The sequence below is a fragment of the Sciurus carolinensis genome, chromosome 4 (assembly GCF_902686445.1).
Source record: "Sciurus carolinensis chromosome 4, mSciCar1.2, whole genome shotgun sequence".
Taxonomy (NCBI): domain Eukaryota; kingdom Metazoa; phylum Chordata; class Mammalia; order Rodentia; family Sciuridae; genus Sciurus; species Sciurus carolinensis.
The window spans coordinates 44,667,369-44,684,441 of NC_062216.1; the positions used below are offsets into that span (position 1 = coordinate 44,667,369).

A 17,073-nucleotide genomic window follows, 5' to 3' on the forward strand; every position below is an offset into this window, starting at 1 on the left:
TGAGGGAGGGATCAGAACTAAAGTGTAGTTACATGATTATAGGTGAAACTGAAACACCAGGAATCTTTACAAAAGGCTTTAACTTTAGGCTGAATTTTGTTCATAATCAGCTGAAAATCTGCTATATAAAAGCAATCACCAGTTAACACAACCTTTTGGCTTATTCCCGTTTTCCACAGGATCAAAAAAAAAAAAAAGGTTTCATCATATAGAAACTATTCATTTGAAATTTTAAGAATTGAAAAACTATTAATTTTATCCTCATCATTTAATTTTCCTTTTTCTGCATCAGACTTGATTATCTTGTTTTTGGCCAATTTTTCTCTCAAACTAATCTATACAAAAGCACAATAAAATAGAAAAACAAATTCAGAAGCAATGTCTTTTGTTTAAAATAATTACATGTTGGATTTTTCACCACTATAGACATTATATACACCTGTAAATCTATATTTTCAGTCATAAAGAGCCTCATATAACTGATTACATCTGCATCAACTCTATTTTCAAACAAGGTCACATTCTAAAGTACAGGTGTTAGGATTTATCATCTCTTTGGGGAGACATAATTTGACCCATACCCCATTTTAAAACTGGAATTTCTGTCTTTGCATGACTGATTTGTAAGACTTTTTCCATATGTTCTAGATACTAGGTCCTTATCAGATATTTGACTTGCAAATATCCTCTATTACATGTGAACTTGTCTTTTCACTTTCAATACTGTATCATTTGCACAAAAGTTTTAATTTCAATGAAGTCCAATTTATCTATTTTGTTACTTGTGCTTTTGGTGTCACATCCAATAACCACTGCCAAATCCAAGGTCATGAAGATTGACAGCTACATTTCCTTTGTAGTTCTTGCACTTACATTTGATCCATTTCAAGTTACATTTTTTTTTAAATATACAAAAGGTAAGGGTCCAACTTTCATTCTCTGTATGTGAGAATTCAGTTGTCCACGCATCACTTGTTGAAGACAGTACTTTCCCCACTGAATGGCACCCTTGTTGAAAAGCTATAGATGAGATTATAGTTTTCTGGATTCTCAATTTTATTCCATTAATCTTTAAGTTTGTCACTATGCTAGTATGTTTGGTATTGAAATGTCAGTACCAATGTTTCTATTATGAAAGATTATAGTAAATTTTAAAATCACAAGTGTCTTCCAACTGTACTTTTTCTATTCTGCACTGCTTAATTAGGGACCCATGTTCTTCATATGAACCTTAGAACTAGTTCCCCTTACTGCTTTTAAAGGGCCATTGGGTTTTAATAGGTAATTGAATATATAGACCACTTTGAGGAGATTGCCATCTTAATATTGTCTTTCAATGTATGAGCACAGGATGTCTTTTCATTTAAGTCTTTTTTTTTTCCACAACATTGTTTTAGTTCCTCAGTTTATTTCAAATTATTTCATTCATTGAGATTCTATTAATGGAACTGACTTATTAATCTCCATTTTCAGATTATAAAATATTAGTATATAAAAGTACAATCAATTTTTACATGTTAATTTTGCATTCTGCAATTTTGGTGACTTATTTCTAATAATTTAAAAAACTCTAGGATTTATGTATAAAGAGATCATGTCATCTGTTAATGGCCATTTATTTTTTCCCCTTTACCTGACTGTCCTACCTAGAACATGCAGCACCATGTTGACCAGAAGCAGTACAAGTGTGCATCCTTATCCTGATTTTAGATGGAGATCTTTACACCTCTCACACTGAAAGTTAGATGTGTGTTCTGCATGAATGCTCTGCTCTACTTTTGATTATTTCTACCCATCTGCTAGTTTTGGTCTTAATTTACTCTTTACTTATAAAATTAGAAAAGTTGAGGATGTTAATCTGAGATTTCTTTTAAAATTTTTTTTTATTTTTACAGACTGCATTTTGATTCATTGTACATAAACAGGGTATGACTTCGTTTCTATGGCTGTGCATGATGTAGATTCATACCATTTGCATAATCATACATGTACACAGGGTAATGGTGTCGGAGATTGTTTTTAATCTGAACATTTATAGCTATAAATAACTTGAGCACTGCATTATATCTCAAAAGTTTTTATACGTAATATTTTTGTTTTCACTTATCTCAAGGTATTTGCTAATTTCCCTTATTTCTTCTATGATCAAAAATGTTTTGGCCAATTTGTACACGTTTTCGTTTTCCAGCTTGTGTTTTTTGTTTCATTCCAGTATGATTTGGAGGAGATAATTTGTATGATTTAATTTGTTTTTTAAACCGGAGAGTTGTCTAAAATTTGGTCTATAATGAAGAATATTACATCTGAACTTGGACAAATACATATTCTGCCCTTTTTTAGAGGAATGTTATGTATGTTGCTAGATCTTATTGGCTTGTACATTGCATTGGCCTGTATTTACTTCTGTACCTTCTTTTGGTTACTTGCATGGAATATCTTTTTCCATCCATTCACTTTCAAACTATTCATTCCTGGTTCTAAAGGGAGTCTCTTAACAATCAGCATGTAGATTGGCCCTATTTTAAAAATCCATTTTGCCACTCTGATTTACATTGAAGTTTTCAATACAATTACATTCAGAGTGATTACTGATAGGAAAAGACTTCTCTTATTCTGCAAATTGTTTTCTATATGTTAAATATCTTTGGTGTTCCTCAATTATTCAATTACTGCCTTTAGTTGATTTTCTTTTACATATAGTTTGATTCCCTTATTTCCTTTTTTGCATCCTAAATTCATTTTTTTAAATGGTTACCCCAGAGAATCGCAATTTATATGTTAAATTTACTATATCCAATTAGTTTCCTATACAATCACATACATTTCTTTTGTTATTGTCACAAATTACATTTACATATTATCTTTTAACACAGATTTATATAATTGTATTATGCATGTATTTAAAAATCTTATGAAACAAAGGTTACAAACCAAAATATGTACTGTTTAATCCTTATTTATTTCTTTACCAATGATCATTTCTTTGTAAGGTTTTGAGTTTCTAAGTTCCGTTGCAGATGGAAGTACTCCCTTTGGTGTGGTTCACAGGGCAGAACTATGAACAATAGACTCTTCGTGGGGGAAGGTATTAATTTATCCTTCCTTTCTGAAGGCTCTTGCCAGATATAGAATTCTTTGTTGAAAATTTCTTTCAGCACTTTAAAATGCCTTCTTCCTTGATAGTCTGAAATGAGCAACTGAATGTTAACCTTACTAAAGACTTCTGCATGTTGAATCACTTTTCTCTTGCTTTCAAAATCCTTTGTATACAGTTTGACTTAAAATGTGCTTCATCTCTGGATTTCCTTGAATTTTTACCAGTAGGAAATTCTTGACCTCTCTATTAGTAGGAATTTGTGTACTTCTTCAAATGTGGGAGGTTTTCAGATTTCTTCAAATATTCTTTTTTTCCTTCTGGAACTCAAACAATATGTATATTATTGTGTTTGGTGGTCTGATGGACCCATCTCTTAGTTACTGTTCACTTTTCTAATTATTTTCTCAGACTATATAACTAACCTAGTTTGTTCTTTTTTCCATCTGTTCTGTTGCTGAACCTTTTATGTTGACTTATCCTATTTTTATACTGTATTTTTACTGTGGTTAATTCTACCCTTTTGGTTATTAATATGCTACTAATTATTGTAATTGTCAACATTAGAATTTCTACTTGACACCTTTTAATAATTTCTCCTTATTGGTATTTTCTATTTGACCAGACATTCTCCCTATTTGCTTTAGCTTTTCATAGTGTCCTTTAGCTTTTTGGGTATATTAAAGATATTAAAAACCTTGTCTAGTAAGTTCAATATAACACTTCAGAGGGTTTATCAATTTCTTATTTATGAATGAGCTATTGTCTCTTTGTATATATACCTTGCACATTTTTAAAAAATGGGTATTATGAATACTATGGCACCCTGGAAATCAGAATCTTCTCTCTTCCCAAGTTTTGTCACTGGTGCATGTTGTAAACTGGAACTGTTTGCTTAGTGACTCTTAAAAAATACTTTTGTAAAAACTGTATTTTTTATGTCTGGTCAGTGGGGTTTCTACTTCATTAGCTTAGTGGTTGGCTATTTGTGTGACATTAAACAGAGTTTTTCTTAAAATGTCTGCAAAAAAAAAAAAAAAAAAAAGGTGAAAGAGAGATACTTTTTCCATCTTTGCAGAATGACCATTAGTGCATTCTTTCAATATGTATCCAGAATGTTTACAACACTGATTTAGCTTTCACCTCCTGCTTGGGTGAGATGTCAAAAGCAACAAGAGGTAAAAGTTTAGCATCTTCTCAATGTTTTTCTAAGCATTCATCCTGCCCAGGATATCTCTATTCTGTTCTAGAGTCCCTGGCATATGTGGCAACATTTCAAAATATTATTCTTCAAAGTATTTCATTCTGTAGCTTTTCCTCCCAGCCTTTCAACTGTGTCCATTGTCCCAACACAATCTTTTGTCCCAAGCAACAGTGGTTTATTCATCTACCTTTCAATACTTTGAAGAAATCTTTCTTCCTACAGTCATTTTTTTTCACTCAGACTTGTTATTTTAGCAACTTGCCCTTGTATCATCTATTTCTTGGGAACAAGATCTATTCTGCTTCCTTCAGAACCAGAAACTTATACACAAATACTGGCACCATCTTTAAAACCACTGCTGGCTGGGGAGGAAAAAGGGGGAAGGGTAAGATAAGATTCACTGAACTATACTACTGGCTTCAGTTGCCTTAAAACTTGATTTAAACATCTGTTTGGGTGCTATAAACCTACACTTTATAGGCCTGTAATAAAACTGATAGTTTTTTTTGCCAGTGTTTCCATGGGGGAGTGCATCCCTTCCCCACAATGTCATTTTTACTGATGTGCATAATTTTTAATGGAAATATACCCACATTTAAGTGAATGTGACATGATTTTCCTATTACACTCTTAATGTGAAATGAATGTGCAACTAAGATTCTCATCATATGATGTAAATGTATGCATAGATTCTTAATATATAAATGTGTGTAAGGGATACGGAGACACTCATAAAAGATCTTCATGAATTATATGAGAAATTTGACTTCAGGATGCATACTTATACCCTTTTTAAGTATGACTAGCACTAACCCTTTTCCCACTGTCAGAAAAATATTACTAGTTACATGATTGGTCTGATGCAGTACAGCTTCTTCCTGAAGTACAAAAAGTACACATGTTTCAGTATTTTAAACTTCATTAGCTATGTGGACTCTGAAGTACATTAAGGCTCCTGGAGTCCATTCAAATATTTTGTCCCTAGATTCTTTAGATGATGTGTTTGCCCATTATGAACCTCCTTAAACACCATGTTTAATGTCACTGATTTAAAAATATGCCATGCCGTATTTAGAATAACCACTCACTTTATGTACCCTTAGGGAGGTTTTCATAATAGAAAGTGAATACTTGTCAAGCTGTCCAGTTAAAGTAAGATCTAATTTCCTCAAATCACTGTGCCTACCAAATTGTAATTGACAAGGAATATTACTTTATGTGTAGAAGAAAAATATGGTAAGCATGCAACACTACTGGGCTTACTCATGCGAATATCTAACAGTATTCCGAATAAAATGCAACAAGTTATTCATCAAATGTTATTTACAAAATGAAACTCCTTTGGATTCCATTTTGTATTAGAATTTTTTTTCTCTAGGAAGAAAAGTAATTTTTTTTTTTACTCTTAACTGGAGTTGGATAAATATACAATCAATTTTATGAGTTTAATACAATGAATCTGGCTATAAAGCGACACTGCAGGATGTAACATACCAGATACAAATCAATTCTAATTATCTAGGAAAGGTAATGAACACATTAGGTATGTGATTTTGCACATACTGCAATCTGTAAGCAGTATGATATTAAGTCACTCTTGGTAGTTTTGACCATAGCACTTTCCAGAAAAGATTTGTTGAGACAGTTTATTTCCCTCTAGAGTAACAGCACTAATGCAACAATTGTCTATAGTGAAGTTTAGTTTATAAAACTATGCACTTCTAGAAAAAAATTGTTTTTAATTTTGGAATTACTTCTAATGTTCAGAGACAATTATAAAATAGAAGCTGGAAAACTTACTAACATGGGATGAGGAAGGATTTCTTACCTTGGTCATAGGGTCTGATTAGTCATGATTAAAAAGCTTTGTAGAGACACTAAATGAGACTTGTCAATATCATCATTTAATCAAATGCATTCTAACTAGAAGATAATTTTGCGATTTAAGGGAACAAAACTAAAGTTAAGAAACTTAGTCTCAAACTCCACTTGTGTGGTCTGAAGTTCTGAGTAAACTTATGGAACTATAAAAATATTAAGTGGGTTAAAATTATAAGTGGGTTAAGAATTAAAAATCAGTCAGGTATGACCCTAGGGATAAGTATGAAACAATTATGCTCACCTGCTGCTTTTCTATAAATACCATTTCAACACTAAATTTATTAACCTGTGATTAGAAACTAGGGAAATTAGTTTTTAATAATAAACTTGGGAATATATGGTAAGATTAATATAGTTCTGAACTGTGATGTAATTTTCACTGAACATTATGTTTTGAAAAGATATCTTTCAACCTGCTAGCACATATATTACCCTGGGATACAGCTTGATGAACATGCCTCAGTAGAGGCATTCTTCATTGAAATTCATAGGTACAAAAGAAATAAACTCGGTGGATATATACCTGATTCCTGTCTGAGAGTATACAGCTAGAACTCCCAATAGACAAAACACTCTGTGGTTTCAGCTCTTAATGAACATTAGATACTAAGCCTTAAAAAGAGAAAAAAAAAAAATTGAACTGAAAAAATTATTTTCCTATTTCTTTGAATTGCACTATAGAATAAAAAGTAGATGTTTTAGAGTTTGATTTCTGGTAATAAGCTCAATGTTTTAATTTGGCTTCCTGCTTCCATTATTCTTAAGTCTGACAAAATTTACATTTACTATCTAACTTACAAGGTTGTCCTAAAGAACAGATACCATAATGTATGTGAATGTGCTTTATAAACTAAAACCGGAAACAAACATAATGTTACATTCCTATTATTTTGGTTTTCAAGAAAGTTTCACTGTGTCATTCACTCAATCCTAGGAAAACTAACCTTTCATATGGATTTAGGGAACAAAACTTTGGTGCAAGCTGCTTCCATAAAACATAAAAGGAAGATAGTCATATTGGGATAGGTTTGCTCTTACAAATCTGGATTCCTGGATGATAGTTGTAAAGATGGATAAATATGAATTTACAGTTGTGTTTTGCTTCCATTGCCTGATGGCTTTGAGACATAGTGATTTAGTGCATATTTGTTTCAGATTGAGAACCCATGAAGAAACTTTTTCCTAAGCTAGTTATCCAAATTGCTGGTATCATTCATTCAGTTCTGTCCTATACCCTTTCATCTAATTATGATTAATAAGAACAAAACACTATGTGTAACAGTGCACGTCCTTTATATCTGAAACTGCAATAGTATAATTTTCCATACATGACATGTTTTCATGCATATGCTTTATCCCTGTACAATACTAATAATTCTTTAACATACATTCCATAGGTTTCCTTAACTAACATTGTGGTTTCCCTTACTAATGAGTGAACAGTTCTAGAACAGTTCATAGTTACATTGTCACTTATTTCAATCCTGTGGCATACACTGAATATGCTTGAAAAACACTTTGTTTACCTTGTAGATTACTGAATACTACCATCTATCTCTATAAATTAAATTTACTAGGAAAACCCACAGTTTTAAAAAAGTATACAAGAATAAGCTAGCTTATCACAATTGACAAAGAAATGAACTCAAGAATTACAAATATTTTAATGTCAGGAACAGTTTATCTTCGTGGTAAACATTCACTTTATGCAACTCCCACTTGGCTTCATTTAATTAAAAAGCTGAAAAAGAAAGAAAATTATTATGTACTGAACATAAGGAAAACATGATATGCTTTTTAATCCATTCAAATTAGTACATGTAAAAGCAACAAAAATGTCATAATTATATTAATCCATCTAACTGTAACTTTGCTATCAGGGTTATTTTTTGAAACTAGTTTCTGTAATGGGGTCAGGCTTATAGTGAGAATAGGGTTAGAGGTGAGAAAGGACATGATAACTTGAATTGTGTTTATAAGCACCTCTCATTATTGCCTTGCCTAGAACAATAGTTAAATCAGCATTTAAAATGATAATGTAGGGGATAAAAGGAAATGGACTGAAATTTGAATTTGAATGTCCTAAAGAAAATATTGCTTTTCTTATTTATAATTTCCTTACATAAAACATAGTTATTTAAACATTTGGTCGTTTGTTACTGTGGGTTACAATTTCATTATATTGAACAAACAAAAATAATGTATATGTAATTAAAATTGTCAATAAGTTTTGATGAAACAATATTACAAACAGATGCTTGTACATATAGAACTAAAAGAAAAATGGAAATATATTTTTCTTTTAACTTCCCTAAGCAAAGTTTTAATTTATGAATAGGAATTTAACTTTGTAAGATATCTTAAATAATTCATTAAAATTTAGTTTTATATTTGTACCTGTCTGCCAACATATGGTACAATTTTCTGAGTCTTCACAATATAAGACAACTTTGCAAATAAATAAGACACAACTAATTGTTAACTAAATATTAAAGCAAAAATGAAATTAATGATTATTGCAGTTGTAAAACCATACTGTGAAAAATTATTCAAATTGTTTAAATTATTATATCCTGGGTATATACTGTGGTGTCTTTCTGAACCTCTGTTTCCTCATTAGTGAAGAGAATGCTTGTTTTGGATGATTTATAAAGTTCTTTCCAGAGTTAGTATTTTATGATTCTTGTATCATGCTAAAACTAAACATATTTTAAAATATACATCTTATTATAAGGTATATAAAATATATTTATACATTGTTTTAAAATACAAAAATATAGTTACATCAATATTAGTAATTACATATTTACATTACAGCATTAAAACTTATAAAATCATACAACATAAGCAGAATAATTAGTATACCTATATTTAAGAAATTAATAATCATGCTGATTATCAGGATACAATCAGGCAATTTTATTTTTCAAGATAAGTCATAACTAAAGTGCTAAAGGGGTAACTATCTCCATGAAGAAGTAATACCAGCAATGAACCTCAGTAGAACACTAAGACGTGGTGGCTGCTCAATCCATGCCACTCTTCACAACACTGATGGCAAAGAAGATAGGTGTGTCACTGGCAGATAAACTCATCAGCATTTTCTGTTGTCAATAATAAGCTCACCCTGAAGATAAGTTAACTGAAGAATGAGGGCTTAAAAAAAAAAAAAAAAAACCTTGGCCATAAAGTATTTAAAACCATAATTAGAGTGGGAAAATTAGAACTAAAAATGAAGGACTTGTGGGATTCTTTTAGTTTTTAAAGAATAGAGCTGAAAGTTTCAAGATATAGAGCAATAAAGGTAACCTTTAGTTACAGCTAAAAATATACCTGCATAAAAGCAAAAATAATTTTATAACACCTGAATTTTTAGAGCTAGAAAGGTTAAAGAATTTACATGATATTTAGATGTTGCTATATTTACAGAGTAAAAGGGTCTTTATGACTACATTTTTCATATAAAAATAGACTAAGAATCCTTACTATGCTATTTGTTCAACTCTAGTTCTTCCAAACTGAAATGTTTAGTAATTCTTCTAAAACTTGTTGCAACAATCAGTTGTTTATATCTTAATATGATATTATAAATATGTTCAATCTCATACTGGTCATTCTATTAATTGTCCTACACAAAGGATAAATCTATTAAGTAGGGTACTTTTATTTTTAAAAGGTACCTTTTTCATAAAAATGAGTCATAAAAATCTTTACAAGTATATATTCAATATATTGGAAAGACATAAGCACAAAAATGTCAATTTTGTTAGTTACAATGTTTCTTAGAGAATAACAGTTCATACTTTTCTAGGTAATCATTCAGGATTTAATGTTTTATTTTTATTTTCATTATATAAATATTAAATGCTGAAGATATTGTCCAATATGAATGTTTTATACTGATATCATCACTCAAGGGATTAATTTCTCATTTCCATCTAGCTGAGCTTTTTCTCTTTTTACATTTACTTGTCTAATAATTTTGATGTATAATCTAAAAATGTAACCGTTCTTATTGATTTATACTTCCAACCATGCTTGGATATTTTTCCCAATGTTTATCACAAAAATATGTAAGTGTTTTTATACTGTACTTAAAAAATCCTGTCACAAATACTAAAATCTAAATATATTTCTTTTATTTGTGCTCTTCAGTGTTGTGGTCCATTTTCCTGAGGAAGCAAGAACCTGCCTTGGATACTACCACCACCTTTTGTCTTTACTTGACCCCTGGTCAGGAATGAATCTCATTGTAGTTAACAGAAATCTGCATATTTATAATCATTAATGAATGTGGCCACCTTATACTGGAATGAACACATGCCTGACAACCTTCACCCGTGTAGCAATATAAAATAGAAGCATGGGTAGTAAACTGTATACATTGAGATTTGATGGCAGGGCAGAACCAGCACAGATATTTTTACATGCTCCCTTCCCTCAGCATTTAGGTATACAACTATCCCCTTTCCAATCTTGCTTGCTTAAAATATGTGAGGGCAGCAGAGGAACACCTGTATATAAAAAGGGAATGAGATGATAATCTCAAACCAGTTTTCTCTTTAAGAATGGCTCTCTCCTCATGACTCCCTCAAATATCCAGGATTTAGATAAAAATGCTGTCCTTGTCTTGATGAGGAGTTATGTTCTAATAATTCATTAGCAAGTTTATTATTTGAAATTCAAAATAAGTTTTTCGAAGAAACTTGATTAAATTTCATCCAGTTCAGACCATAAAGTCAGTTTCAATAAGCATTCAACAAAGAACTATTGATTATCAATAATGTCAAGAGTACTGTACACAGAGGGGTGTTCAGGAAATGGAATAACTGAAAGACATGGTCCTTATATTGTTTTTATCTAAAGAAGAGAACAACCTGTTCAAATTAAGTGTACACGATGACATATTGAATGTGATGCTGAGTCATAGGTCTGCAGAATTTAAAAACAACCAAATGTTGCAAAACTGAGAACAAGTAAAATGAAGGGATAGTCTAGACTAAAAGAGCTGAATACACAAAGGTATCACAGTATGAAAATTCATTAAGTGCTGTGTTTTGTATGGCTAAACAAAGAGTCAGATGCTTTTTGCAAAGATCCAGAAAGTAAACATTTAAAATTTTCTGGACCACTGATCCTTTTAAAACTACTGAAATAAACTGCTGTAGTATGAAAGCAGCCATGGATACTACATGAATCTGGATGTGCTTCAATAAAACTTTATTCAGACACTGAAATTAAAATTTCATATAATTTTCACATATCATAAAATATTTTTTCAATGATTTAAACTATAAAATACTTTCTTAGTATGTGGGGCAAACCAAAGCAAGCAGTAGTTGCTGACCCCTGCACTGAAGGCTGTACTGTTCCTAAGTATAGATGGTCCCACATTTAAAGTTGCATTTTATCATTCAATATGTATAGCTAGTAAAATCATATCTTCTGGAAATATAGTTAATGACACTAAAATATACTGATCATGAAAGACAGGCAAATTCAAGATATGTATAACAGAATCCTTCCCTAGGTTTAAAACATGCAAGTTAAACTGTTAATATTTGATAACCTGGGTGTGGGGATTATGGATCAATTTTATTTTCTTCCCATTCTGCTTATCTGTAATATATTTTCCCTATTCTTCATTAGTTACCAATGGGTTTGGAGGAAGTAGCAAGATAATTGGGACATATTTTAAAATGATAATTCTGGAATTATGCTAGGATAATACCTAGGATAATGACTAAATATTGAGATATATATTAGGAGGCTAGCTGATGATCTGAAAAAGTTTTTGTAAGTTAAGATGGCAGCAATGGGAATAGAAAAGTGATGGAAACCAAATCAAATGACATAGGACAAGGATGTGGGTGGGATAAGTACAAAATGATTCCAAGGTCTGTATCCTATATGACTGAGAATGTCTTAGGGAAAATGGGACATGGCAAAGCAACAGTTTTGGAGGTAGACATGACACTAATTTTGGACATGTTGAAGGTGAACTGTTAATGTTTTCACATCTAGATCTCAAGTGAAAGATCAAGATTTGATATATATCTGGGACTGAAAAGTAATCTAAGAGAAAAAAAGTAAAGTGTAAGGGTGTCCTGTTAGAAAACTCAGGGCATAAAGTTCAAATGGGGTGGGAGGCTGTTCCATCTAAATTGCTGGAAAAGTCATGCGAAGATAACTCTAGCTTTTCTTTGGACACTGGATGGTCATTGGAGGACATATTAAAAGCATGTCTGTTCTTTTACCTTTTTGGTGAAATATATGAACTGGCAATGAATAATGGTTTGTTTTGCTTTTTTTTTTTTTACTTATTTTGAATTAATTATTATTCTATCTGTTCCTGGTGTCCTGAAAAACCAACATGTACACAGTGCTCTTGAAGGAATGCATTCTGTCTATTTGGGAAATAGTTGAATTTTCTGCTGCACAAAATTTTATAGTGCACTGCTCTTATCTTCTGTTTTAAAGTGGGGAAGGAATAAGGGAGATCTACTGGTTATATAAAGGCACTCTGTCTCACAGAAATCACTTAGATGGTGAAAGGGGCAACTGTTCAGATTTTGTATTCAAAAAAAGGGGTAAATAAAGGCCTCATTTCTTCACAGGTCACTGGTTGAATTCTCACTCCTGTTCCATTGGCCTGTGGTTAGTGCAACTCAACTATGACTTTTTATCAATCTTTACATTTATAAGTGTTTAATGGGAATGCTAGGGAGCAGTACTTTAGAGCTGTTAGGTAGTTCTCTTTGCCGAAAGTCCTAGGGCTCTTTTCTCTGTAATAGAAGATTACTGAACCCAGAAAAGTCTTCAAGTCTGAAATAAATGGTCTTTTGAAAAGGCCTACAGAAATTCAGAGCTTTATTAGGAGTAAAAGAGAAATTTTAGGGACAGAAACCTCTCTATCTATAGTTATACAGGGTAATAGCTGTCAAGCCTATTGTTAAGGCCAGTTCTCCACACAGCTTGAAGAGAGGCACACTCAGTAAGTTTTGATTACATGATTACTGATAATTAAGAATGGCAAGGAACATGGACACTAGGTCTTGGTGGTGGTGAGGGGGACAATGAAGTTAGTATGGGGGCAAGGGATAGATGAAAAACAACATATTAGGACCACAGGAGCTTTCCATTCCTTCTCTGCTTCCAGTGGGATGCAGAATGTTGGAGTTTGTGCCAGAGTAAATGAACTAAATTTCCACAATAGAAGCAGTCCCCTAGAGCACCTTTGTGTACACGTTAACTCAGAATCTGTTTCCTATGCTGGAATTAGGTTATACAGTGCAGGTCAAGAAACTGGGTTATGAAGTGTCTACAAAACATGATGCTAATGTAGAAATTCCTATTATCTATATCTGAAATAATCAAGTATTGATTTTAAAAAAGATTTCAGTAAGTTAACTGTGGAAGACTTATTTTGCTGCTTCATTAATCTTAGATTTTAGGTATATTATGAATGGGAAAAGAGATTTGACTACATTTTTCCTATGCAGAATTAAGTACATTTTCATTGATTTAACTTTTCATTTCTTATCCAAATTGATAACAAAGAGAAGTACATTTTGAGATACTGGGGATATGTTTGGATATTTACAAAAATATACTGTTAGCCAAATGGTTAATTCCAAGGGTCAAAGTCTATGGGTAGAAATTTATACTGAGGACCTGTCCCTGCAGCAACAGAGTATAACCACATAAGACTGCATTTATGGGGTCTCACAATTTTCTTACATTTATAAAACAATAATACTATAACTTGTCTTATAAGATAAAATATGGTCTTTATTTAAAAGATGAGGAAAACTGAGGCTCAGAGAAGATTAAAAGACTTGCCTGGGGTTATAGTTTTTAAGTGCCATGGTCCAAATCAGATCTTCTCACTCAAAGTCCAGATCACTTTCCAATACACCACAATGAAATACAACAATATGGAAAAAATAATCCTTAAGATTCAATTTCCATTTGTACAATATTATCACAAGATTTAGCACTTTATTCTTTATATAGATAAGAAAGGGGATAAAAAGATGGTGCCTTTACAGCACTACCACTTCTGAACCATCTGTACACCTTTGGACCTTTCATGGACTCAGCATGAGAAAGGCAATACGGTGAAATTCTTGTCAATGGCATACATGTGTTGTGGGCTGATCATCACATTATTTCTATATTTTTCTATTTTTTTATATATATCTTAAAGAGGTATATATATAAGATGTACAGATGAATGTGATATTGCTATACACTGTACATCCTGGAACTTTATTGCTTTGCTGTGTTTATTCACTATTGTACTTTGTCTGGAATTTTTAAGAATACCTTTCATTTCTAACTGCTATTTTGCACTTCCCCTCATTGAATGTCATTCCTTCTGTTATCATTATTCATCTTGTAAAAATAACCAAAGATATCATGAGTTACAAGTATCTTTATAAGATAAGGAGAGACACTGAGTCTACTGTATGTTCAATTAAAGTACATTCTGCTTTATACTTGTCAGTCAGCTCAATCAGGTTTCTGGAATAACTATCTTTCCACATATTACTTTAGTTATATGGACCAGGGAGTGCCATTCAATGTGGATTGCATGTTCTGGAGTCATGCAATTGGGTAAACCAGTGCTCTTAATTCTATTTCAGAGTTATTTTGCATTTACTGGAAGTAGATAGGAAATAACATCTTTAAGTAAACAATGAATTAACAAGTATATGATGAGCACCTACTATGTGCATAGCACTTTGTAGATATAAAAAAGGTCTATTTGTCAAGGAATCTTTCCCAAATGCCTTACAGTGTTCTAGAAAGAAATTAAACACACGAAGTAGTTGTATGTGAAAACAATAAAAAATTTAAGTCAGTAAAGTGCTAGTGAATAATTAGGTGCTAAAATGGCTGGTACAGGGAGAGATGTAGATGACATAATTCATTTGTATTGAGAACCAACTGTATTTCAGTGACTACAAATTTATCCCCTTCAAAGTCTGAGGTAGGTGGTATTATATCAAATTTACAGATGAAGAAAGAGGTTTAAGAAAGTTAAATATATTGTAAAAGATATAGAAATTACAGACAATTCTAATAAGTGAAACTGTTTCTAACCCCATAAAAACACTATTTTAGAGCTGAGGAAAAACGATACTCAGAAGTCCTAAAGGTAAGATCCAAGATGCACACTCAGATTTGTCTAACTGAAGAACCAGAGTTTTTAGCAATTTAATAAACCTCATTAAACAGGAAACGTGAACTCGATTACTACTATTTCACCCTTACACTACACTATGTAAAACAGTTAAAGAATCTCAAGGATGATTAGGAATCAAGGGGCAGAGTTAATACAGAATGTTTCATGTTGTTCTACTAAGGCAGAGATTTGATGTGTCATAGATGTTTTCACAGAAGTCTTCTAAAAACTTTTTGTAAATTGGGGTCAGTGGAAAATACAGAGAAGGTAATTACTAGTAAGTAAAGACTATCAGGTATACTTATTAACACATTGCTCTTAGAAAATGGGGCAAGAACTAAAGATAATTTTTATTCAATATATAAAATAAAATTTCATAATATCACTCAGATGGTAATTAGATCAAATTCATAAGAAACCTGATATGTCATTGATAATTTCAAGGGACTCTGGAGGCCAAATAAGTTCATCAAAAGGTTCAGGGAAAATCTGTTCTTCACTCAACTAAATAATGCAAATATAAAGCAAAGCTACTTAATGTTTAGTATAAAGAAAAGCCCTGTTTAGAGAAAAGTAGATTAAATACATCTGAATTTGTTTAAAAAAAAAAGTGCATCTGAATTTGAAATAATTATATCAAAATTAATGATGATTAACATCAAACATTTATTAATAAATTACATAGTAGGTAATGGTGATCTATATTCATTCTCTCATGTACACAGAATGAGGTAGTAAACTCATTTCCCATTTACAAACAAGAAAACCTAAGGTCAGAAAAGTTACGCAATTTGTCCAAGGAGATGCATAAGCAAGGAACGTTTGCTTATTGAAAGTTAAAGGAATCAGGAGAATTTAATAATGGTATAAAACATAACACTGCTGTAGAATATACCATTAATACTAAAACTTGGGGAAGATTTATAGAAATAGGATATATTTATATATTTAAAATATATATATTTAAAGTAGGTCTTTATACTTTAAGCAGGTACATATATCAAGACAAAACAAATTCTGAAGTTAGTGTGAAATACTGAGAAAATACAATGGGGGCATAAATGTTCAAGGTTTTATGAGAATTAAGATTAAAATAATGAAAATCAGAAAAAGATTACTCCAGGAAGAGATGTAATTATGGGTTTTAAATTAAATGGAATTCAAAATTGTGAGGAAGGAATGAAAAGAGTTTAAAGATGATTATGGACATGGTGCTATGTATAATGGTAATTATCCATATAAATAGATCTATTGGATTGGTACAAAAGCCATAATTTACAGAAATTCAGAAGGAAGATACTGTAGACTATAAATAGCAGAGAACAATGACATAATATCCAAGAAAGTAATTTGATATTAAGCCTACAAGTCATAGATCCAAGTGATTTCTAAAGCAGTAGATACAGTGTTATGTTCAAATGTACATTTTCACTAATGGGTATCTCAAGGGTATTATCCAAAATAGAGATATTTTCTTAAAGTGGGTAGAAATGGGAGATTTTTCTAAGAGCTACTTTGAAGAATATAACTATCTTTGCAGCTCACCTCTTAATTAGGCATACATGTTAAAATTGGGAAAGTGAAGGATATGATTTTGCTAAGAAACTATTTCTTTCCTGATATAAACTTAGCACACTGTGTTTCTGTCACAAATGGCTGAGTTGGTTTAGCTCTTGGTTCCCATGGTCCATGATTAAAGATTCT

General features: G+C 31.6%; 1 protein-coding gene across 5 annotated transcripts in view; it reads right to left on the reverse strand.

Annotated features, from left to right (window-relative positions):
• The window catches only part of Tusc3 (tumor suppressor candidate 3), a 339,326-nt gene that overhangs the window by 96,901 nt on the left and 225,352 nt on the right, over positions 1–17,073 (reverse strand). The window contains exons 10-11 of one of the 5 annotated variants that reach the window (XM_047549081.1): positions 14,022–14,084; positions 7,456–7,920 (exon numbers count right to left, since the gene is read on the reverse strand). The exons of 3 other annotated variants lie outside the window; for them this stretch is intronic. In XM_047549081.1, the coding sequence (XP_047405037.1) occupies positions 14,066–14,084 (19 nt within the window). In that variant the 3' untranslated portion in view covers positions 7,456–7,920; positions 14,022–14,065. Of the gene's footprint in view, positions 1–7,455; positions 7,921–14,021; positions 14,085–17,073 lie in introns of those variants that run through there. One more of the 5 variants, XM_047549083.1, reaches the window with a different exon arrangement.